This window comes from Cheilinus undulatus, linkage group 1 (assembly GCF_018320785.1).
Source record: "Cheilinus undulatus linkage group 1, ASM1832078v1, whole genome shotgun sequence".
In the NCBI taxonomy this organism is placed as follows: Eukaryota; Metazoa; Chordata; class Actinopteri; order Labriformes; family Labridae; genus Cheilinus; species Cheilinus undulatus.
In genome coordinates this window covers 16,641,679-16,666,330 of record NC_054865.1, presented here as the reverse complement: position 1 = coordinate 16,666,330, position 24,652 = coordinate 16,641,679, and the positions used below count along the sequence as shown (strand labels likewise).

At 39.4% G+C, this 24,652-nt stretch overlaps 1 protein-coding gene across 1 annotated transcript in view; it reads left to right on the top strand.

Annotated features, from left to right (window-relative positions):
* mafa (v-maf avian musculoaponeurotic fibrosarcoma oncogene homolog a (paralog a)) overlaps positions 1-24,652 on the top strand; it is a 122,694-nt gene that overhangs the window by 3,498 nt on the left and 94,544 nt on the right. The window contains exon 2 of the mRNA XM_041784655.1: positions 5,923-5,988. Within this exon, the coding sequence (XP_041640589.1) occupies positions 5,923-5,950 (28 nt within the window). The 3' untranslated portion in view covers positions 5,951-5,988. The remainder of the gene's footprint in view (positions 1-5,922; positions 5,989-24,652) is intronic.

Here is a 24,652-nt window from a genome sequence, read left to right as displayed (position 1 = left end):
TAAATGTATGTAAGTGTCTTCAATATGTTTCTCACTTTTCTTTTGACTTGTCCTTTTTTGATTTTCTGATTGAAACAAAATCAAAACATGATGCCCACATTTTAACACATCTGCTGCTGTGTGATCTTCAACACTGAACTTAAACAGGCCAGTCTGAGTGTAGCAGAAATATCTCTTTACACTTAAAAGTCATTTTCACTGTAGGGGGGATACAGAAAGTAAGTGAGGTTGAGACACTTTTTCCACTCTCAAACTTCTTCCTGATAAAAAAGGTGACAGATGCAGGTCCGGTGTAAGAGATCAGTACAAGAAGCCACAAAGAAAGATTAAGACACGTAATGGCCTACATTTCATTTTTTTTTTTTTTTGTTTCCACATGCTACTGTTTGATATCAAATCTTTCCTTTAAAAAAAAAGAAACATCTCTTACACTATATAATGATCAGACTAAACTAAAACATGAATAATGATCATTTCTGTGTGAATATCTCCATTTCCACCCAGAATTTTCTTTACAGTCTCTTCATAATGATCTTGAGTGTGATGATTTATTTGTAGATTATATCTGAATTTTTCTCAAGCATAAATTGGGGACCCAGGGAGATAAAGATGATAAATCTGAATACATCTTGTTCATTTTATTGTGAAATGTGACCTCTGAAATGTGTTTGTATGAGTCTGCATGTCTTTGAACTTAAACAGACATGAATGCAAAGTGTGTGTTTCTCTGAATGGCAGTGTGTCGTTTTCTTGTGCTCTGCATGTTTTATATGATTGCTCTTTGTTGGCCTTTTTGGTCACATTGCATGCTTCCTGTGCTCTTTTGCACGTGTGTTTTTCGGACACTGTGTGCTCTCTGTCATCAGCCTGTCATCGTTTTGAGACCCCCCCCCCCCCAACTTCACCCTGTGTTATCCTGTTTGTCAGTGAGCCTGTCCTGAGTGTTGCTCTGGTGCCATCAGAGAGGAGGTGCAGTGAGGGCACAGTCATGTCAGGCATGTGAGTGGGTGCCAGAGAGGTGCCAATGTAAGTCAGCCACTGCGGTGGGCAGAACCGCTCAGAGCTGCTGCTCCAAATCTTGCTGTTAAAACGTTTGCTACATTACTTTTGCTCTGTTTTAACTTAAATGACTACTTGAAGTTTTTTCTTAGATTCAAAGACAAGAGAAAGGCTTGTGGGCATCTTGTTTAACTGTTCCAGAACAATTTGTTGAAACAGGAAGAGAAATGTGCCAAAGTGTACTTGAGGAAGGTTTCTGAGGGCAGCTTCAGTCTGGATCTGTCAGCTTTTCTGCAGCTCGGCTGTAAGTAGAGGATGTATACAAAGAGCAGCTTTCAGAAAAATTAACCACACTGTCCGAGTTTTAACAGAAAGCAGAGTGATCAGCTGTTTTCCTTACTAATGCACTTTAGAATTTGAAACTTGTCAAATAAAAAAGCAATATTCTGCACCATCTGTCAGATGGTTTTCTGTACAGCTTGTCCAAAAGAAAGAAAGCAAAGAAAGAAAAAAAAAGGCAAGCGTTAACCCCTCACTTGTACCCCGGCCTGTTCTGTGTGATTTCCTCTGAGGTGTTCGTGCTGCTGTGGTGGCTGATTCGCCCAGAGTGAGGGGAGAGACTGAGACAATAGTCGGGCTCGGGCTGAATTAAATGATTTTGCAGATGATTAATAGTGGTGTGGGCCGCTGGCTCCTGCGATGTAGAGATGATAAATCGTGAGTGCGGCTCCATGCAGCTGTGCCAGTGTTGGGTCTTAGCATGCACACACCATGCAATTTACAGCCAAGCCGCTCTCCTTCTTCCTCAATTTATCTAATTACCTCGATTTGATCTGAGCAGCAGTGCTGCTTTATTTTTCTGATATTTCACATTAACCACAACAATGAATTGAATCACTTCAGGGAGGATAATTGTTTGCTCTGGCCCCTTTAAAGAAAATGTTTCACTTGCTTTTTCAGAGAGGAAACATTTTTCTTCTTTATTCAAGAGCAAGGCTAGGGATTTGTGTGCTGGCTTTTTCATGTGTTTAGGGTGGCATGTAAAAAATGAGCCACCCTGTTTGACTTTTTATTTTGCTCCTTGTGACCTAGAGACCAGTTAGCCCTCTTATGTTCTTGCACTTGAAACAGCCATCATCCACTGAATAGAAATGAAAAGACACACATCAGTCTGAGAGTACAAATACACTCAAGGCCCTGCATGATGTCCCCTCAGATTCTTCAGTCTACAAGCTAAACAACATTTGCGTGAAGGCAGATCTAATTTGCAAAAGATGGTTCCTGTTATATCCATGGCACCACTGTGCAATGGTTATGTAAGTGATAAATCTATCGATTTTCCAATGATGCACTCATGTGGAACGTTGGACCGTTGGCGCTCTGCAGGCTGACAGCCTGAGATGCAGCACAATGTTCACTCAAGTTATCAGCACCCCACTGACAGACCCAAAAAGAGAACCGGACAGGTGTCTGACTTCTTACAGATTTAACTTGGAGCCAGAGGAGGAGCTGCAGAGGATCTGTTGTTTATGCTCATGCATCTCTTAAATCACAGCACCCACAAGGTGTGCACAGTCGATTTACACCTGTTTGCATGTGTAAAGGTGTAGGTGTCTATCCATGCATGTGTATTTTTTCTTGTCATCTTTTGGAGAAAAGAATAAGCAGAGGCCAGAAGTTAGAGCGCGTGAGGCTGCTCTCAAAGTCATTAGAGTAATCCCTGCCCTGGGGAGCTCACGCTCATTTCCTCTGCCCAGAACCGTCTGAATGAGATGTACAGGCACATCCGACATGGTACACTACACAGTAAACTCAAGTCTGCTCATTGCTACTAGTCTTTTGTCCATTTCCTGTATTTCATTACCGTCTTAGAGAGTTTGTACAGCTCAGTTTTATCCATTCTAAAAGATGTTTTCCTACAAATCTCATAACTTTAACACAAAAACAACTTTAAGAAGACATGATTCCTCTAAAACTATATTTATAAGTTTGCAAGGCAGTAAAATAGTAACATTCTGTGGGCGTGGGAATGCTAAAAGCTGCAGACAAAGTGTAACCACAAACAGAGAAGTTGTAGGACAGTGTTCTTTAACTTTTTTTCAATTATTTTGAAGAGGAGAAAAGGTTACTGTCAGTTGGCAATAAGGATGATATAAATAAAGCATCATCTGCGCTGGTTTAACTAATCACAGTGGTGTAATGGGCATTATGTGGTAATGTTTGTAGCACCCATGATGATCACAGACTGCAGTTATTTTTTCTCTCACACTCATGTCATTCATGGATTTTTAATGTGGGGGCTGCAAAGACACAACAAAGCAACCAGTGGTATTTAAAGCTGAGCGCTATTAAAATATCATCTGAGTCAGAGCGGGCTCCCTTCAGTGACATTTTCATTCTCAGTCTTCACTTCAGTGGTGAGAAAAGCCATGCAAAGATTGAGAAATGTCACTATTCTGACCCACTCACTGATCAATCAGTGCAAAATTATTTAAAAATTAGCACTTTATATACACTTGCATAAAAGCTTGTAAATAGATATGAATTGCATGATTCAATTTAAAGATTTTTTTTAAAGTTAAGAGCTTTTCTGGAGAAGTTTGTGCAGAATAAATTAATTATAATTGATGCAAAGTATAAACACTTTGGTGTTGCTACAAGGATTACCAGCAAGTCCTATTAAAAAATAAAATATTCTATAGATGGACTTTAGGGAATATATATTTAATGAAAAGGTCACATTTTTTTGTTTTTAAAGTGTAAAATCATGTGTTTGCCACTGAAAATAGTGCCACAGACAGAGAACACACAGGATGTGCAGAGAGGAAATAGTAACAGTAGTCAGGTGTCTCATCTTAACCAGGTGGCATCCACATCTGTGAATGCTCAGATACAGAGACTCTCACTTTACAGTGTGCATGAGAGGTCGAGTACAGAAACACTCAGTGCTGCAGAATGAAACAGACATCAGGGATCAATTAAGCAGCTTATTTTATCAGAGTACGCTCTGCTCTTTTCTATACATTTCCTTCGTTCTTTGTGGCAGAAAGTCACGGCGTGCTTCAAATAGACATTAAGCGGATACGCGCCGTGTCATTAGAGAGTTGTCCTTGAAAGACTGGCTGCAGGTTATGTTGGTAATGAGGTGGTCGGGACTTGCTGGGGTAATTTTATATGTCTGTAAAAGGACCCAAACCAAGAGCCCGTGACTTAAATAAATGCAGCACCATCTCTCAGCAGTCCCACTGCACAAAAGGTGGCAGAGTTGAAAAGAAAAATTGGAGAGGGATTATAATCTTTCAAAGTGGGATACAGGTTTTTAAGTTTTAATGATAAAAAGCATGTGGTACATGTATTAATGCTTAGTTTTAGTGGTGCAATTAAATGATCAAAGCAGACACATTGTTTGAAGAATTATAAAGTTGTGGCAAGGCAGACTTGAAAAAAGCACCCCAAATGAAGAAAGCAATAATTAATTTTGAGTTTAATGCTTTTGCTTGGACAGTATTTTCCTTCTTCAGCTCATACAGTGCTCTAAACTGTAAAAGAAAACAGAAAACATCCACAGCAGGAGAAATAAAGCACTTGCAAAGTGCTCAAGCCTTTTTTCTTTTCTTCTTTTAAGGCAGATTGCGTGGAGTCAAATTTTCAGCTTAGTTCTAAAATGTCCTGAAAAGCTAGCTGTTTTAACTCTGATGAAAGTTTATAATGCATACATATATGTAAGAATCCCTGCTGAACGTCTAATGTCACCATGCAACTCTTCTGTTTTCCTGCAGGTTATACTATGTAGAGTTGAGTAATTTTGTAATTATATATCAATCACATTCTTATCAAAAAGCGCAGATTGCTCCATGTTTGTGGAACAAACAGCTTAGTTATTGTTTAAATAGGAGTGCAAAATAAAATAACAGGGTTCCTACAGGTCCTTATAAAGTTTTTCACTGGGTTTTATAAATGTTAAGCCACCAAAAGTCTTAATTCTACTAGTGAGTGGTTTCAGATTTTAAAAGGTATTTTGACTGAGACGAGTCTTTATCCAGTCGTTCTTGTCTGCCTATATTTATTCAATTTAATAATTCTTTTTTTAGCATATGCTTGTTGCATATGTGATGATAAACATCACTATAACATATATTGAAGAAGCATTCAAATTTGTGTGTTTATGGCCAAAACATCTCTTTGTTCTATTGTATTTGACATTTCATTAACAGTGAATTAAACCAGACTGTTCAACTTCTTCCAGTGTACATAATAGTCTGACATGCCTTTCACATATTATGGTGTTAATTTTTCTCAAAAGTCTTAAGTTTGATTCTTAAAAGTGTGTAGGAACCCTGAAATAAGGATTATGATGATTAAGGATGCCTGTGCATGTTTTCAGATAGTGTCAGACAGCAGAAAAGGCATTACAACCCTCTGTTTATTCCCCTGCATGATAAATTCACTTCCTCACAGAGCAATTAATTATGTAATTTAATAAAACTATCAGGAGTAATGGCCTCGCCATGGAACTATTTTGCCTTTTCTTTGCCACAGCGCTCTGTGTGCTTAGATATTTAAGTTTTGTCTCTTGTGGTTACAGTGTTTTGATGCATGGCTTCTGCCTGTAGAATCTATTTGCATGCAAATTTTTACATTTCCCCCCGCATCAAACGCTTACTATGATACATGTACTGTTTCAGCAGACAGACAAGGTGAGAGTGAATCTCTCTTGGAATGAATCTCCTTGTTTCTGTGTGATTGTTTGTGCTCATCCGTCTGTATGTATAAAAATGTGCGTGCGTGAGCGCCAGGGTGGCGGAGAGCGACACACACAATAAAAGAATCAGAGGGAGTAGAGAATAAAACAGCATGTGTATTTGCATTGATATTCATTTATCTTTTCTTATGTGTTTTGTTCAATCTTATCTGTTCTTTCAGGTCGTCGAGAAAATTCCTCCATCTGTGATTTCCGGCCCCGTTCCTCCGTGCCCTCGGCTCTCTGAGGTAAAACACTTCTTGCTTCATCTCACTCTGCTTTTTTACCTTTTCTCCACTGTATTTTAACTTCATAAAGTCAGTAAATTTAAACAAGACTAACAAGCTGTCAGACATAATTCAAACATTACTACTGGTAATGTTGTTTCTATTTTCCAATTATATACCTACACAATGAAATCTAGATTAATTATTCATTAATATAAGACTCTCATATTAAGTAGAGTGCATACAGTCACCACTTATAATAGTGAGAGTTTTATAGCAGCTGCAGGCTTCTATAATGGACACATAATGTACCATAGTTTGTCAATTCCTATTCATATGCTAAAGAGCACACGCCTTCTTTATGTTGTCGATATCTCTCAACATCCAATCTCCTACTGTCTCTCCTCAATTCCATAACTTTGCAGCACACTGTGAGCATTTAAAACCTCATTTCAATCCATGAAGGAGAAAAAGCACACAATACAGACGTACAATTTTCAGCTCTCTTGGATCAACAGCAACAACACCACTCGTTCAAATGTAAACTGCATGTTGAATTTTTGGTAAAAGATTGTGTTGACAGAAGAAGAGAGACAGAGTAAAGAATAAGGTTGTAGACTAGAGTACAGATAGGTGTGCAGGCTAGGAATGTAAACATAAATACTGTTTATTCTTTATGTTGCCCTTGGGTCATTTTTGACCTGTTGTCAAAAGTTTTTACTAAATAAATACGGGATTATGTCAAATAACATGCATGGGTTCCTAGCACACACTTTGCAAATACCCTAGATGATAAATCTTTACTATGAATTATGAGTGTTTTAAAAACTTATAGTTGGGTCAAATAAGTCCCAGGGTGTCCCAGGATGAGACACCAAATCCCCAGTTTTACTCAACATCAAATATAGACACACACACAAACACACCCCTACCTACTCACACCACTTTTGGGGACATATGACCGAACACCCCACTTACACCCCTTATTACCAAAATCAGCTGATATTTTTGATTAAAGCTTCAAACAAACCCACGACTTGTTCTGTTTTTCTATGTGTATTTGAAATCCCACCTGAAATAAATTCCCCGTATTCTGACAAGTAAGGTTTTATATTTATATAACAACTCAAGTTTTGTGTCATTTTATTTCTGGAATATTTTTGTCCTTTGTTTTTTATCTATTAATTGTGATTGACTTAGATGAGTCAGATATGACCTCTACCTATCATGTACCTTTTTTTTTAATGATCCAAATTAATCTAGAATTTAGAATTAAACATGAACCCAATCATTTATCAGTAATTCAAAAACAAGAGTTAAATAAGCAATACAGTCTGTGAGAAAAGATGTAACATAGAATTATATATCTCATGCTTTATAACGAGACAAACTAGACCTGGTCAGTTTCTCCCTTTTAGGACAAGAAGTGTGACTATGTGCTATCACTGAAAAATAATCCCTCACCAAATGTTCATGAGATTGTTAATACAAACAAATGTCACTGTTTTGGCTAAATTTGACACTAAAAATGTTTAATTTCATGTTAATTAAAACATGAAACAACATAGACTTCTAGTGTCAATTTCATCGACTAGCTTAAGACTAGCTTAAAATACATCTTTGATGACTAAAACTCTGAGACTAAATTGTCATTTAGTTTTCGTCAGACATTCAAAATCCAGGACATTTCTCCACAGGGGTAAATGTGTCAAAACACATTTCTGTAGCTCTTCTTCCTCTCAGCTGTAGAAAGCAGGGACCCCAGGTTAGGCAGAGAGCATAGATCCCACTTACATGATTTGATACCTGTTCAGGCAAGCAAATAAATGTTTGGACTGAAAGTAAAGACTTTAATGTAAGGATTTTTTATTGACAAAAACTAGACTAAACATTTTTCTCACTTTACATCAACCAAAACCAGACAAAACTATAGAGGGTAAAATGTGACTAAAACTAAAAGGTATTTAAACTAAAGACGAAGACTAAGACTGAAATAAAAACAGCTGTCAAAAATAACACTGGACTACATAGACTTTAATATTTCTCCACTGTGGGTAAATCTGTCAAAACACATCATATCTGTAGCTCTTCTTCCTCTAAGCAGTAGAAAGCAGGGATCCCATGTTAGGGTGCATAGAACCCGCTGCCATGGTTTGGTACCAAATTCAGGCAAGAGAGTTAATGCTTGGACTAAAATCAAAGAACAATGTAAGGGTTTTATTGACTAACACTAGACTAAAATGTTTTTCAGTTTTATTGACCAATACTAGACAAAAAAGGGTAGAAATGATTACAGAGAACTAAGACTAGGACTAAAATTAAACAGCTGACAAAATTAACACTGGACTATAAAGACTAAAAAATATTTTAAACTAAGACTGACATTAAAACTAGCTGTCAAAATCAACTCTTGACAACATAGACTATACATTATAAAAATAAGTTTAAAATTTATATGAATGACTTAGAATGTAAATGGATAAAAAGTTTAACCACAGAAATGGGTGGTAAATTGTGCATATGATTTATAATGAGGCAAACCAAACAGGGTCATTTTTGACCCACAAGGACAATAATTGTGATTATTTACTGCCATCAAAAATATATTCATGGTTTCAGAAAAAAACTCCCAAAATTTATCATATTATAATCATCAAATGATTCTCTAAATATAAATACAGTAAAAAAAAAATGAATAAAGTTGTTACAATTTTAAAACTTAAAGGTGAGGAATAAGCTCATATGAAAGAGGAATAACGTTGGTAATTTAAGAAAAAAAGTATAGAACTTGACCAAATTTGACCCATGAGGACGACAAACACATCATCCAAACAAAGAAAACACAGGTTAAATTGATTTTTCCAAAGCAACAATTAAAAATATTCTTAATCATGAAAAACAAAGAAAAGAGTCAATTTAAGGTTTGATTCCTGACTTCCCAGCTCATGAAGCTGATCATTATCACATGTATGTATGCGTGTGGCGTGTTGATGTGCCCGTGTATTTGTATCAATTGTTATTTAGTTGATTCTGTCTAAGTGGGGAGTGGGATCTGGCCTTTCTCCAGCTTCACTTAACTTCAGGAGGGGACACAGGACAAAAGCCATCAGGGAAGACAAGGACAAATCATCTTTAGATGAAGTGTTTTAAGTGCTCCGATTCTCCTCCCACGTCATCACTGTGAATTAGGTGCCCTCTGCTCCACGCCGAGGGGTGTGGAATATAAACAATGCCAAGAACGGATGTTAAATGAATGAAAGTGGAAAACCATGAGGGTGTCTATCTTAGTCTGCCTCGTAAATCTCCGTTCCCCTCGCCATGCCGCGGCACTATGCTGATGTTTGGCTCCGACAGCCTGCCAGCCCAGCTTAGAGGGGCTGTGTGCTGCACGGTGTGGTCTGTTCTGGTCCATCCCGTTCTTAGCGGTTGCGACTAGGCAGAGCCGTGTCTTTGTTTTATGCAAATCCATGCATATGAGAAAAGTGGGGGAGGGCGATAGACAGTCTGGCCACGTAGCTCCAGGAGGACAGGCTGAGTGATGGAGACACAGAGCCAGGTCTCAGTGTCCTTGCCTGGGGAAAGAGTGTCCTAACTCCGGCCAGGACTGCCTACACCAGAAAACTATACTGTGCAACAAAAACCTACCAATGCACAAGAAAAGGCTTTTTCCTTGGCACATGTGTATTTAAACTGTGAGAAGTTGGAGAGGAGATAAAGAGAGGTTAACGTTGGTGTAAGACTGCAAGTGTGTCTCACCTGCAACTTGAATGTATTTGTGTGCGTATTATGAAGGCAGGCACACCTCAGGGGTCTGCCATGAAAAGAGACACAGGAGTTCAGAGCCCAGCAGGGAGCTGAAGGACCCAGAATATGCTGACAAAGATAAAACACCAGGTGTGTGCATACTGTAAGTGTGGGAAAAAGAGTGGGGTTTAAATATAGAATGAGGAAAGCAGACTTGGGCGCATGTTTCTGAGTTTTTGAATGTATTACTGATCAGACTGGCACATACAGGTAGGCAAGGCTACCCAGAATGTATGGCATGATGGTGTGGCTGAAACTTGCTGAGCAAGTATCACCCACACACCACATCTCATCACGATGATGTGTTTCTTCACAACCTTCTTTTCCTTTCTTGTATCAGCTTAGCTTTGTACAGTAAATTACCTCCTGAGAATGTCTTCTAAATAGTTTTGCTCCCACATCCTCTCTCGCTCAACCTCCGAGGAGCTGCATGCTAACAGTGACGGTTGGTCGGAGTCTCTTCTATCACAGGGAGCTCTATTTCTGGGTGCCAGGATGTTAGTCTCAGTCGTCGAGGGCAGATGAAATCGATCCAGATTGACCTGTCATGTGGAGGAGAAAATGAATGAGATAGAGGGGGGGTTGCAGAGGCCAAAGAGAGAAGAAGTACAAAAACAACCTCCTGCTTCATATGGGTCAAAAGTCGGGGGATGATTTATTCAAGACTGGGTGTTACCCCTCCTCCTTTTCCTCCTCCTTTCTGCTCCACCTGCCTCTCGGAAAGGAGTGAGAAACTGGAGACTGCTCAGGAGGAGCTGACTATATTTAGCCTGGGTGACCAAAGACACTGTGGTCTAACTTTAAAGTTAAAAATACAGATATCCATGTACAGTGAGATGGACACCAAACAGTAAAGTTGGTGTCACCTTAAATTCCCCCAGCATTAGCTCTAAAAAGATGAACAAAGTCCTGAAACTTTAATAATAATTTTCCTCCTGATTATGAGAATGATTCTGTACTTTCAAAGAAAGAAACACATAAACAGAGGGAAAGATTTATGGCTGCGTTTGTCTGTGAAGTGGTACTAGATTTAGCCCAGTGTGTTTGGGCAGAGCTCCACTTTGCTAATTATTTTCCTGTGGCAGAGTTCTCAGCATGACGCTCCTCTCTCGCTCTGAGAAGAGAGGCTCAGCGGTAAGTGCTTAGTCAGCCCTGCTCTGGGTGTGAGATACTGTTGGGTCTCTGGTGGACTGTGCACGGGCGGGAAGGCGGAGCAGCATGAGACCAAGACATCATAAGTAGTGGTGTTTAGATATTTTTTGTTACCTACCCATATCAGTACTCCAAAGCAACAGGACTGAGCATGGATCTACTAAAGAGTTAAGTACCTGGTGTAGCTGCGTACAGCTAACACTGACTAGATACATAGTGAGGCTAATACTTTTACAACGCTACAATATTATTGGTAGATATCCCAAGACTTTTGTTTTACTTTGGTATATATATATAAAATATATATATAAAACATATTATATATAATATAAAACATATTCCTCATTATAAAATCAAAGTCAATGAGGTGACCCTGTAGGGTTCCTTGGCCATTTATAGAAAAAAATGTTAATAATGGAAAATTATTACATTTAGAGTCAAAAGAGTATTAACTTAAACAGTTTTTTTAAGATAGAAAATATTAATTTCATAAGACGTGGTGAGGTTGCCTTTAGATTTTGGCCTCTTGTATCATCATAAGCTTTGGGTAATGACCAAAAGAACGAGATAGCGGGTTCATGTTGGGGTTGGCTCAGCCTTTGAGATAGGGGCCCTCATTTATCAAACATGCGTACGTCAGAAATATTGATGTACACTCATTTCCACGCACAGATTGGCATTTATAAATCTGAGCTTGGGTGTAAAATAAGTTGAAATCCCATACCAGGTCTGAGCTTGTGTTAGCAAGTTTTAAGACAGTGTGGACTTGCTTTGCAGCTTAAATCTGGCAACATTAAATCAGATAAGACCACTAAAATGTGTTTCAGATTAAACCAAAGCTTTGATGATCAATCTAAGCAACATTGCTTTGTTAATGATGTTGAATAGCTTTCAGCTGGTTCCCTTATTTGTTATCTTTGATGAACAAGAGTGCCTTTAGACTATCAATTTAAATAAAAAGAAAAAACAAATAAACAGAGAGGCTGCCTTCAATAATGATTAAAGTTCTGTTGTGCACTGTAATATCACTTAGAAAATATTGTGGGAGAATTGACCAGAACAAAACTGCAGTTATTCAAGTAGAAAACAAAGCGGAAACTCGAGAGGAAACCAAGTCAATGTTAAGCTTTTTAAACAGGACATATATTTAGACTGCTGTCACTGGGTTAAGGGTTTAATGGAAGGAAAGTTATTTAACTGTATAAACCTGGAGAAAGTGTTCAAGAGCTAACCATAAACCAAAAAATAACTTTAGATTAGATCATAACCAGTCTGGATATCTGAAGTTTAAATAATCAATCTAACTCACTGCTGTGCATGAAATTATGTACAGATGCACGTCTGGAGGCTGGATAAGACAGGAGCACATCCAGCATCAAACGCTCTAAAATATAATAATTACTACTGTTATGTTTGGACAGAATATGGTTCAGAACAGAAGTCCTTGAATTCTTGATTTGTTTAGTCTTCTGCCAGACGTTAGTGGTGGGCTATACTGCGAAATTTAATATCAAGCTGATACCAAGTAAATACAGGACCAGTATCACGGATACCGATACTTTATAAAAGCAGCAGTATACATAATCATCAAATTAATAGAAAAAGGCCAATAAAAACAACACAAAAAACATATATATCACATCAATCTTGATAAATTGAACTATTTTTAAGTTATCTTTAACTATTAACTAAGTATTCAGAGTAAAAAATATTTCAAAGCAGGATTTTAACTCAATTTATATATTTTTTTTTAATCAATAAGGGACTTATTAAATTTATTTTGCAGGCCCCACTATACCTAATGGTTGGACTGTTTAAAGTAGTAAATTAATCTGTGTACTATTCAATGCATGGTTTGAGAAAAAGCTGCAAACAACAATCTAAATTTTTGGAAAAGTCAGTCAAATTATTGGTGAAAAACTAGTAAACAGTAATGAAGTGGAACAGATTTAGAAGTATGCTTTCAAAGTTAATTAAAATAAATCACACATGCAACAAAGTCAGAACTTTTTTATAACTAACTGCACTAGCTGTAGCTTTGGCTCAATGAAAAATGCCATCAGTGGTTTTAGTCGGAAAGTGAGCAATGCAGATTAGACATGAATCTAAAATCCTCCTCTTGTATTAGTTTTTTAAAACTGAGATGAAAAGTAGTTTGACACTGGAAGTACTGACACGCCTTTGCATTTTTGTGGAAAGTGATCCCACAAAGCTGCAGCAGTTTATTTCTGCCGTTCTCTCCAGTTTGATACAGACATGAGGACTCTGAATAACTGTGTGTGTGCTGATGCTTTGAGTGTGTATGTGCGTGTTTGCTCCATCTGATTGGTCCCATAGTCACGTGACATGGAAAGCAGTGCAGCAGCAGACTTTTGGCACAACAGACGAGAACGACTGCAAGCAAACGGATGAGGTGCACGGTTGGACCTTTTATTAAAGTAGTCATTTATTATTGATACTTTTAAAACGTACTCGATAGCAAATGAGTACTTTTTAAATATCAATACTTCAGTAGCGATACGCCCACCACTACCAGAAATTTCAGATATGTAGGTTTCATAAATCGCACATGGACTTCATCGTAAGATGATTTCTACACCCAAATCTGTGCTGGATAAATGAGGGCCAGAGTGAGGAGCGCGGACATCTGGAGGGATGTGGAAGTAGAGTCTCTGCTCCCCATCATCGATAGGTGTCAGTTGAGGTGGTTTGGACATCTGATCAGGATGCCCCTGGTTGCCTCCATGTTGAGGTCTTCTGAGAGTGTCCAAACCCCAAGGTAGACCCAGGATTGGCTGGAGGGATTATATATCTCATCTGACCTGGGAACATCTTTGGAATCCCTTAAGGACAGGGGTGTCAAACTCAATCACACAAGGGGCTGGTTTCTGAGTTTAGGTCTAACCTGAGAGCCTAACAGGGTCAACATTTAACCATAAACTGTCATTTGCTCCAATGAAAAGATGGGGAAAATTGAGCACTAATGATAAATGGTTTTCAGATTTTAAAAAAGGCAAAGTTAGAAGTTTAACTGCTCAAAATCTGAAAAAAAAAAGTCAAACTTATTAGTTCAAAAGGTCAAAACACAAAATTCAAAGTCAAAATAATGATTTTTAGAGGGCAAATATATGAGATAGAATGTCAAAGTTGGGAGTTTTATGAATGAAAATATTACAAAAAAATCTAAATCATGAGTATCAAAGGTGTTTAAAAAGTAGTTAAAATTTTGAATTGTGAGTCTAAAAGGTCAAAGTGATGGGTTAAAAGTCAAAGTTAGGAGTTGAAAAGGTCAAAAGGTGAGATCAGATTTGAAACAGTGAGTTGAAAAGGTCCAAATAGGACTTTAATTTCACAACTGTGGATTTAAAAGGTTGAATTTTGATGGAAAAGTCAAAATTGTGAATTTAAAAGGTCAAAATATGTAATAAAAAGTCAAATAATAAATTTGATTTTGACATACAAAATTGAATATGACTATGAATATCACCTTTCAAGGTTAAGTTCATATTTTCATACTTTAGTAAATCTGCAGAGCTCATACCAAGTACAGGCCAGTTACAATAGAAGTACTAGAAAAGCACTCAGAGAGCGCAGACCTCCGCCTTAGCCCTCTTTCCCAATAGGGAAGAATCCTTCAAAAACATTCCTGGATCCAGACTGTGATCTGGATCAGTCCCAAAATCCAGAGGTGTCAAGTAACGAAATACAAATACTTTGTTGCCTTACTTAAGTAAAAATTTTGGGTATCTATACTTTACTGGAGTAGTTATTTTTCAGTCTACTTTTTACTTCTACTCCTTACATTTTTAAGCAATTATCTGTACTTTCTACTTACATTTTAAAAATAGCCTCGTTACTGCTATTTCATTTCAGCTTGTTTTCATCCTGGCTTGTCATCGTTCAAAAAAACACAAATAAAAAACCCCAAAACCTATCCAGATAAATCACGCCATCTGGATAGAGTGAATTTGATTGTGATTGGATAAGAAGTATCAACATAATACCATTCTGACACCCTATTGGTTTGTACGTGATCCATCGCACCTGCACACATGACACAAATCACGTCACTCTCCAGCAAGGAAATAGCAGACGTATGTAGCCTAGTATGAAGATGTCCGTGGCAGAGACTCAAGAGAACTCGAGCGAAATGTCCCAACCAAGCACCAGTGAGGAGGTTGGTAGCACACATATATGGTTCTTGAATGAATTTGCATTGTACTAAAATGCGTTCATTTTTAATGGGCATAAATGCGGCTGATACAGGTGCATCCCAAATTTTTCAGCATTAACATTTTAATGTGACATTATAGTCATTACGGCCTTTAGAAAAATGTTTTTTGAGGAGGTGGGGTAGTGCACTATAGACCCCTGCGGCACAGCCGAAGCTTTTGTCCTTAATGGCATTTTTCCCCCTTACATTACTTTTACTTCTGTACTTTAAGTAGTTTTGAAACCAGTACTTTCACACTTTTACTTGAGTAAAAAGCTTGAGTTGATACTTCAACTTCAGCAGAATTCTTTTTAAATCCTAGTATCTGTACTTCTACCTGAGTAATGAATGTGAATACTTTTGACACCTCTGCCAAAATCTAATTAGCTGATTTTTTAGCCTCCCAGTGGGATGTAGACACGGTAAGGCAAAGCATTGGCTTCGCTACGTGTGGACTGTCATGGCGGAAGCACCCATGGTCTCACCGGACAACTGAAAGTCATGGCAGAGGGTGAATATTCCTCTATTCCTCCCAGCTTTGTGACTATTCTCGCTACAATTGGCTGTCTTTCTCTCTGTTATGCTCCGACTCCTCTCCTCAACTGGGCGTGCGTCTTTCAAACTCTATAAACTCGAAAACTTTGAATACAAAAACACACCAAAAATATGCTGCTGGGATTGAAGTTACTCATGTCCGCCATCTCCTGGTGTAAAGTTGTAACAGCACAAAATCCTTTAAAAAATTCCTGGATCCAGACGGTGATCCAGATCAGTCCTAAAATCTAATCAGTTCTTCCTTATGCCATTTCTGACATTTCCTGAAAATTTCATGAAAATCTGTCCATGACTTTTTGAGTTACATTGCTAACAAACAAACTAACAAACGAACAAACCTACCCGATTACATAACCTCCTTGACGGAGGTAATGATATGATCTTGTGGGCCAGGTACAACAGTACCATGGGCCGGATTTGGCCCCCGGGCCTTGAGTTTGACACCCTTGCCTTAGGAGGAGCAGGAGAATTTCTCTGGGGAGAGCCTGCTGATAGTGTGACTCAGCCCTGGATAAGTGGAAGAAAATGAATGGAGGGAGACAACTAGAATGTGATGATACATTTATTATATTTGTGTGCAAACCTAGACAAAACTTGGGTTTAATCACTTTTTGCACTCAAGAAAGCTGCTCAACATGTGACAACAATGCTGATAATGATACAGTCCGCTGTTACATCTTAGTCTGATGTGAGTGATTTCTGAAGGGGTGTCCACTCCACTGTCAGACTGTTGCTTTTTCATGCTTCTTGCTTGGTCACTCCAACTGAATCAAACAGTATAAAGATGAGCTATCTGGATTCGTTCTAGCTATAGGCTGGTGTGTGAACTAGTGCCATAAAGTTGTACACAGGTATTTAGTGAAAACTGCTGGCTGCTGTCAAAATGACTTTGTGCTGAAAGCAGGCAACCAGGACGCTCTGTGGACATTTGATAGACGTAGAAAACTGTGCTTGTACTGTTTTTAAGATGGAAAAGTTATGAAGCCTTGCTTTGAGGAAAACGGGTAAAATCCTGGTTCTGAAGACAGTAATTAAGAGCTTTTTTTTGTATCAGTCCTCATCAGAAAATATCACTGTTGTGAAGAGCTGGCAGAAAAGAATAAATGGACAGAGACTGGATATGTCTTGATAAGATTTAACGTAAAGGAGTCAGTCATTGAAGTTGTTGTAAAAGCCCATTAAGCCACAGGACTTATTCATTAGCAATTAGCAATAACAAGGTATAAACACATGATAATTAGTTTTATTCTGTTTTAATGTCTGCCAGTCCCTAAGTCATCCAGTCCAGATGATACTGTCTGTGTTTTCTCCTCCCTCTCTATTTTTATACCAATGTCAGACTTGTCTTTCTATCTATCGCTTCTTGCTTTTCTTAGAGTGACACGCTGCTCCTCCTCTTCTGTCTGCCCCGCTATCCTCCAAATGACTCTCCTCCTCCTTCTAAACAAACTTAGCTTCCTTCCCCTTGCCTCTGTTCCTAACGTCACATTCCCTTCCCTCCCCTCTCCTCCATCCGCCCCCCTCTGCCTCACGCTGCACCTGCTTCCCTCCCGCTCTCTGCCTCCTTCTCCAAACGTCACTTTTCCCCCCTTCCCCTCCTCCTCCCCTCCTATTCTCCTCCTCGTTAGCTTGATGAATGGCTTCACTGCAGGGAAAGTGCTGATTTTCATCCCTCTGTCTGATTTCTGCTGGCTGTTATTAATTTCAAACACTCAGAGAAAAGCAAGTGAGTCAATAAATAAGGAAATGAACACACTTCATCCTGCCATACAGCGGCTCTCGCAGTCATTCACACAGGATAGCAGGTCCTCTGTGGAGGCCCGGCCTGCATTTATACTGATAGAGTTCAGCTCCCCTCTTGAATCGCTGCATATTTTGTTGAAAAAGCCGGGAATAAAAGAGGTCCGGTATGGCTGCATCATATCAAATGTTTCTGGAGTATTTTAAGTATCTTGCTTGGCTCAGACAAACAGGACCAGAGGGAGATGGAGCGGCACAAAGTAAATAGCTCTGAAGAGACCTGCAGTGTCCTCTCTCATCTTTCATCTTTCACACTCGTGCACCATTTAAGAAATGAATACAGAGAGTGACAACGGGCAGAGAGATAGAGACGACGCAGGGTGAAAGGGAGGCAATGAGAAGCAGCAGCAGCAGCAGAGTTATTGCTGCACATTAAACGCTGCTGTCCGCACACTGTGGCTCAGGCTCCATGTCTAAGTGCACATTACTTACATTCTAGGCTTAATGTATTGTGCTTGTGCCCGTTAACATCAAACACAAATAGCCTCTGAGACAATACCGTTCCATCTTTTATTTTATTTATTTATTTATTTTTGCCGGCAGACAGAAACCCTTGCACCAAACTATTTATCCTCTATATTATGTGTTAAACTGAACATTAGGGTATTTAATCAGAGCAGCATCACCATAATGCACACACAGACACAGCAATAAACCCTGAGATATAATCATACTGTTTACTAAATGTTAATACAAACAGGCAGCATGAGTATCCTATTAACACATGTCTGAGACACACACATCCGTTTAGGGCTCTGTGTTTCCTTGACCTGGTTAATTAAATATTTGTAACTACACTGATAACCTTTCTGTTAAACAATGGTGGTAAAAAAAAATCTATATTGTTGGTCATCATATATGTAAGTGATAAAAATACGAAACACTGAAGACCTGATTCACAAAAGGACTGCACGGTTCCTGATTCCACTAAACCTGTGTAAATGAGTCATTATGACACTGCCCAATTCTTAAATACACTCAAATGGTTAAATACACCCTCGTCTTAGCTGCAGAGCTGTGCACCAGCACTGTTCACGTAGGTTTAGGTCAGCCACCAGTCATCCTGGGGAAAAAACAGACTCCTTTGTAAAAATAAGCCTTGTGCAAATGGACAATCATCAGCATTAACAGCCATGTGCAGTTAGAGCCATAACTTTCTGTTGAGAGTTGGTGGTAACTGCACCGCACTTTTTATATGAGATGTTAGTATTATTGATAATATAAACAGGGGTGGGTCACAGTGTTGATTTCGTCAACTAAAACTATTCGTGGACAGCCTTTTTTCCATGGCAAAAACTAGACTAAAACTAACAAAAATAGATCTGTGATGACCAAAACTACTAAAACTAGACAAAAATGTAATTTAGTTTTCTTCTGACATTTAAAATCTGTAATGTTTCTCCACTGTGGGTAAATCTGTCAAAATGCAATGCACCTGTAGCCATTCTGCCTCTCAGGTGTAGAAAGCAGGGACCCCAGGCTTGGCAGAGTGCAGAGAACACACTACCATGATTTGGTAAGTCATTAGGCAAGAAATTTAGGCAAGAAAATAAATGCTTGGACTAAAAGTAAAGACTAAAATTTGAGGATTTTTTATGGACTCAAACTACACTAAAATGTTGAGTTTTCGTTGACTAAAACTAGACTAAAACTAAAAAAGGTAGAAGTGAGTAAAATGGGATTAAAACTAAAATGCATTTCTTTTGAAGACTAAAACTAAAATTAAAAATAGCTGCCAAAATGAACACTGGTGGGTCAAGACTTCATCTCCATCCGTGAAGATGGTCTGGAGCTTGTATAGCGCTTTTCTAGACATCTTACTACTTGAGCAGTTTTACACCTACCCACTCACACCCTTTTACGCCACATTTAAAAACTGAAGTCAGAGGTTGCTATGGGGAATTGGCCATCAGTATTAGCCACTCCCATTACTACGCATCCATACCCATTTATACCCCACTGAGAAAGCAGTGGGAGCAGATTGGGGTTAATCTCCAATTTCCTCGTACATACACTGACTGTGCGGCGATCTGCCAGCAAATTGTACCACAGAGCAAGTCACTGTTTCTCAGGTCAATCAGAGCAGAACTGCCTGGGCTCTGGTATGGCTTTTTTTCTGCGCTGGCTGCTGCCAAACCACATCAATCCTCATGGAGCAGAATGATCCAAACACCTGTGAGTATCCAGTCAACTTCAAAATACAACACGATGCATGGACTTCAGATCATAAATCATCCCTCTATCAATTTCATCTCATCCTGCAGCAAGAGCAAGAGGTCAGTGGGTCACAGAGCTCTATCTGCATCATTGATGAAGAAAGGTTAACTTTTGGGGTACAAAGCCACAGAATTTTAAATGATACAACACATTTTGTAGCAACCATGAGTTTTTTAACTTTATACTGACCTCACCCATGGTGGAAGCAATAAAATAATAGAATCATGTCAAAATGACCAGCAAATCAACTGCAAAAAGGCAAAATAATCTACTGTAGACATACTATTCTTGCATGAACTTGCAGTCCCCCCGTGATCCCTGCACTCTTTTCTTAAGTTGATCAGGGATGAGCTGCATTGCGTATCGCTACAGACACATCATCTACTTATGGACATAACTCAACTATGTTATCATTTGAGCTCCGCAGTGTAAAGGTGCAGACAGCTTTCTTCACCTTATGACACAAAACCAGAAACTGGATGGAAACAGTGTGTTGTCTGAATTGTGCTCAGTGTTTTATGCTTTGTGAATTAGAGCTTGACGGTGGAGGAAGTGGGAGCAAATGATGCACAATTTTTGTAGTCATCTGCAGTTCAAATTCATTTTTAGGTAATCAGATGTAATATATGATTGGAAAATAAAAAAAATAGAGTGTTTAAAGTGAGAAATTTCACTTCTTGAGCACTGTATGCTGAAAAAATAAACTAACAAATGCATAGCTTGTGACATTTTGAAAGTGTTTGGAGTGTTGCAGAGTGTGGAATGAGGCAAAATAGATCCTATATTGTTAGAAAGTTGAAACCTTAAAAATACAGAAACTGATTTCCTTTCGAAATGCCTAAAAAGTTTTGTTTAAAAAAAAGTGAAGCTCAAGTCTGATAAGCATGACCCTGTTCCAAGTTTTTTGACATTCATTTGCTTGAATCACAGTCAAAATGAGCATACAATTTTAAGATTATAATGTGATTTCTTAGTGTCAATATTTGATGTGTACTTGCGCTATTTTTAAATGAATATGAAGTTTACATGCTTTTAAAGTGCTCTCTTTTAATTTTCCATTTACCAACTTTTTAGGCAATGCAGTTACTTTTTGCTAAAGTTGGCAGATGTAAAAAAAAAACTGACTTGGGACAGATGTTTTGCAGAACGTGATGTGCCTTAATAGATTATATTTTGGTCAAAATTTTACGATTTACATCTACATACTAAAAAGAAATATATTTTTTAGTTACTTGATAAGAGTTTGATAAATCTGGCAGGTAATACGTTAACCCCAGAGCATCTGCTGCAGCCACAGGTTGAGAATGAAGAAATACATTTAAGATAAAATGTTCTGTTCAGTACTTGAGGACTGTGAAAGACATGGTGTCCTGTTACAAGGACAAAATAAAACCAACACTGATACAAACTGTACACAGCTGTAAATATCCCATTGAGCTTCTGTCATTCCTCATTCACTCTAAAAATAAATAAAACAGTCTGAAAGCTGAATGTGGAGAAAAGCAAAGAGTAGAGGAGAGGAGAGGAGACTGTGTTAGTGGTAGCTGCAGGGGTAGTGGAGCCTGTATGTCTGCGTCATGGCTCTGTGAGCACAGACATAACTATTGTGTTTACAAGGCTGAGTTGCTCTTACTGTTAAATTATTGGGGTGGGGGATGCGTTAAAGGAGGAGGAACAGAGGAAGCAGGGGGGAGTGCTGAATACTTGTCCCCCTCTCTCTCATACTTCTGGCTACCCCGGCTGAAGGAATGCTCTCTGTGTTTTATAATTACAGAGTTTGGGTAGTGTCACCCTCTGAGAGTCCATGGCCTCAGAGACCTGATGGGTGGGGGTGGGGGCTTTGTGCTGAGAGGCAGTGGCACACTTCTGCGTGTACTGAAGAGGCAGTTAATGGTCATGTGTCGTGAGGGAACTCTCTGACACAGGCACGCCAGGCCAGACCAAGCTGTGAACTCAGTTGGTCACCTCGCTGCTGTCTTTTTGTTAGCGTTTGAGGGTGTGTGACCCCTGGGAAAGAATGCTGTGGTGGAGACAAAAACAGAAATTAAGGGTCTTGGTTTGCTCGCTCTTTCTCAGAACAGAGGAAACTGTCCTTTCTCTCACACATTTAGTCAACATCATCACTGCTTTGCAACCCTCTTGGATTTTTCTTCCCTCCCTGCGACCCGGCCATTAAAGGAGAGCGATGAGTTCACAGCTGATAGTCTCTGGTTGCGAGGAGCGGAGCGCAGTGTAGGATGACATTATCGGAAGTGGCTGCATATAGAAACTAAAAAAAAAAATAGACACAAACAGAAAGAGAATACTATGACACACTTCTCTCAGTATAAACTTCTGTCTGCTTGGATTACAATAATGACCCCTGACAAAAATAATAAGACTCATCTTTATCGACACTCACCATAACCATAGAAAATGCTATGTGTCTTTCCTGTCCAATTTAACATCCAGAGACAAAAATGAAATCCATCAGCTTCATGTTGTGTCTGTAAACAAATAGGTCAACGTAGGGTAAAATGTGTTCTTAGTAAACAGCCCAGTATGCCACAGTTACCATTAGAGAGAGGGATGTGGAAGGAGGGTGATGGAAAGGGACAAAGCTCTCCCCTCCGTCCCTGCGGCTGAAGTGGAATAGTTGTGGTGACGGGTTGTGACAGCTGAGGGAGCGAGGGAGCAGGAGGGGAGTATCACTCCAAAATCCCCTGGAAGCAGAGAGGAGGGAAGAGTAATTTAGGATGAACGCTCTCTGTCAGGCGGCATGTTTCTGTTGTCTTTCTCACTTTTGGACATGCTCACAGGATTGCAAGAGAACGAGAATAAGGCACACAATCGCACTATAACAGATATGTGTTGTAGGAATTAGAGTAGTGTGATGTATAATAAAATTGTTTGCATTATTTTCTCTTTATGTAGCCAAACAATTATCATACCAATTATATAATTTAATAATAATGTCAGTTTGAGGTGAGACAATTGCCAAGAAAAATAAATACATATAGAATATAGCACAAAAAGTAAGGACATTTTTGTTTGGTAGATTATTTCATTGTTGTAACAATGCTTCTTCTTCTCTATACTGTTGGAAAGCCTGTTTATTCCCCCTTCAAATGGAGCTGCATTTGTAAGGAACATGCATTTGTGGGATAAGCAGCAGAGCTGAGTATGTGGGTTGTGCCCATGTAAAATTTGCCAAAATCTCCTCTGCTGGTGCCAAAGAGCTTCTTCTGTTATTGGAAGACTGAAGTCTGAAGAAACAAAACATATTGGCAATTTAACAGTTTATTCATTTGACAAACAGGCGTCTCCATACACACTGCTGTGGGATGGCACCACATTCTTCAACCAGCATTTGTCACAAGCCAGCATGGTTGTGTTGGTCACTCTGGCATGAGCCCAAGCTGATCCTACACGTGTTCAATGGGGTTGAGGTCAGGACTGCTGACAGGCCATTCCATCCCATCCAGTCCCAAATTCTGGAGGTAGTCTCTGATGAACCCCACTCTGTTGGGGCAAGCGTTGTCATATGAGGACAGAGCTCGGTCCCAGACTGTGGAGATATGGGATTGCCACTGGTTGCAGAATCTCATCTCGATATCTGTCTGCATTGAGATTGCCTCCAATGTTGACAAGCCTCGTTTTTCCAGTGTGGGAGAAACCACCCCACACCATCACACTGCCTCCATCAAAAGATGTTACTCTATTCCAGACTGGCCCTACTTTCCAAAGTTAATCATCCATATTGATCTAAATGTTTTCATCACCCCCAAAGGATATTGTATTAGTACGGGGTGTTGTAGGAATTCTTCTGTTTGCTCCTGAGTCCCTACATTATCACTACAAAGAAGCCAATAAGTATTAATACTGTCTCCTTGGTCAGATCCCGGGATGGTCAAAATTAGACATACATCAAACACTTTCGCCATGCCACACAGGACTCTTACACTGACTCTCATTTCCTTCCTCCGTCTCTTGATAGTATCCCTAATAGACCTCTCTCCCAGTGGCACACTGCTGTTGCAACATTCACCTACTATTGCTTTAATGAGATGTCTGTGCCGGGGTGTGTATGTGTCGCTATGTGAGTGTGTGTACGTGCCTGAGAAAGAAAGATGTTAGCGATCCTTGTGGCCCTGTTTATCTCCACCCTTGTGTTGGAGTATAGGGAGGTCAGAGGCAGGGCTGCCTGTATCCATCTCCATTCCCACGGCTGCTGTCTCACAGGCACAGTGGTCACAGGAGGATGAAAAGACTATGGATTTTTTTTTTCTCCTCCTCCCTACACTCAGCAGAGCAGGAAGATTAGACAGAAGATGAGCACAGCCTGGCCCATTCAAAGCAGCTTTAAGCCCAACACTGGAGGCATCTGACCCCGGCTCTCTGGTTCATGGAGCACACAAGTGCATGAGAGACACACATGCACACATACACACATACACAAATCAGCCAAGGCGAGATTTCTTGGTTCACTTTTCTGGTTCAAAGCTTGGTCATACAGTGCCTGGGTGTTAAACGCTGACCCTTTAACCTCTGTGTATTAACACGCTCCAAGCACATCCACACTCGTGCAGAGAAAACACAGGCTGAAAAACTCACACTCCCTTAGCAGCAGCCCAGATGGAGGCTGACATGTGTATAAAAAGATATTTAGAGGAAAAGTTGATAGACAGAGGGGTGAAGGGATGAGGAGAAGAAGAAGAAGGGGCGGGATGTTGAAAGACAAAAGAAATTGATGCCGGCAAAGAGAAGCAGTGAGATAAAATTCAAAGCTCGTCTGCTCTCTCTGGCAATTAAAATAATTTCTGTATAATTTGAGAAAGGCCTGAGTCGTCTTATCTGCTTCCTGATAAGCCTCCTCCTCCTTCTCCTCCTCCTCAGACAGACTGGATGAGAGGCCCTCATGACTGAAAACTGACACAGTGTACACTGATAGCTGCTTCCTGCCCA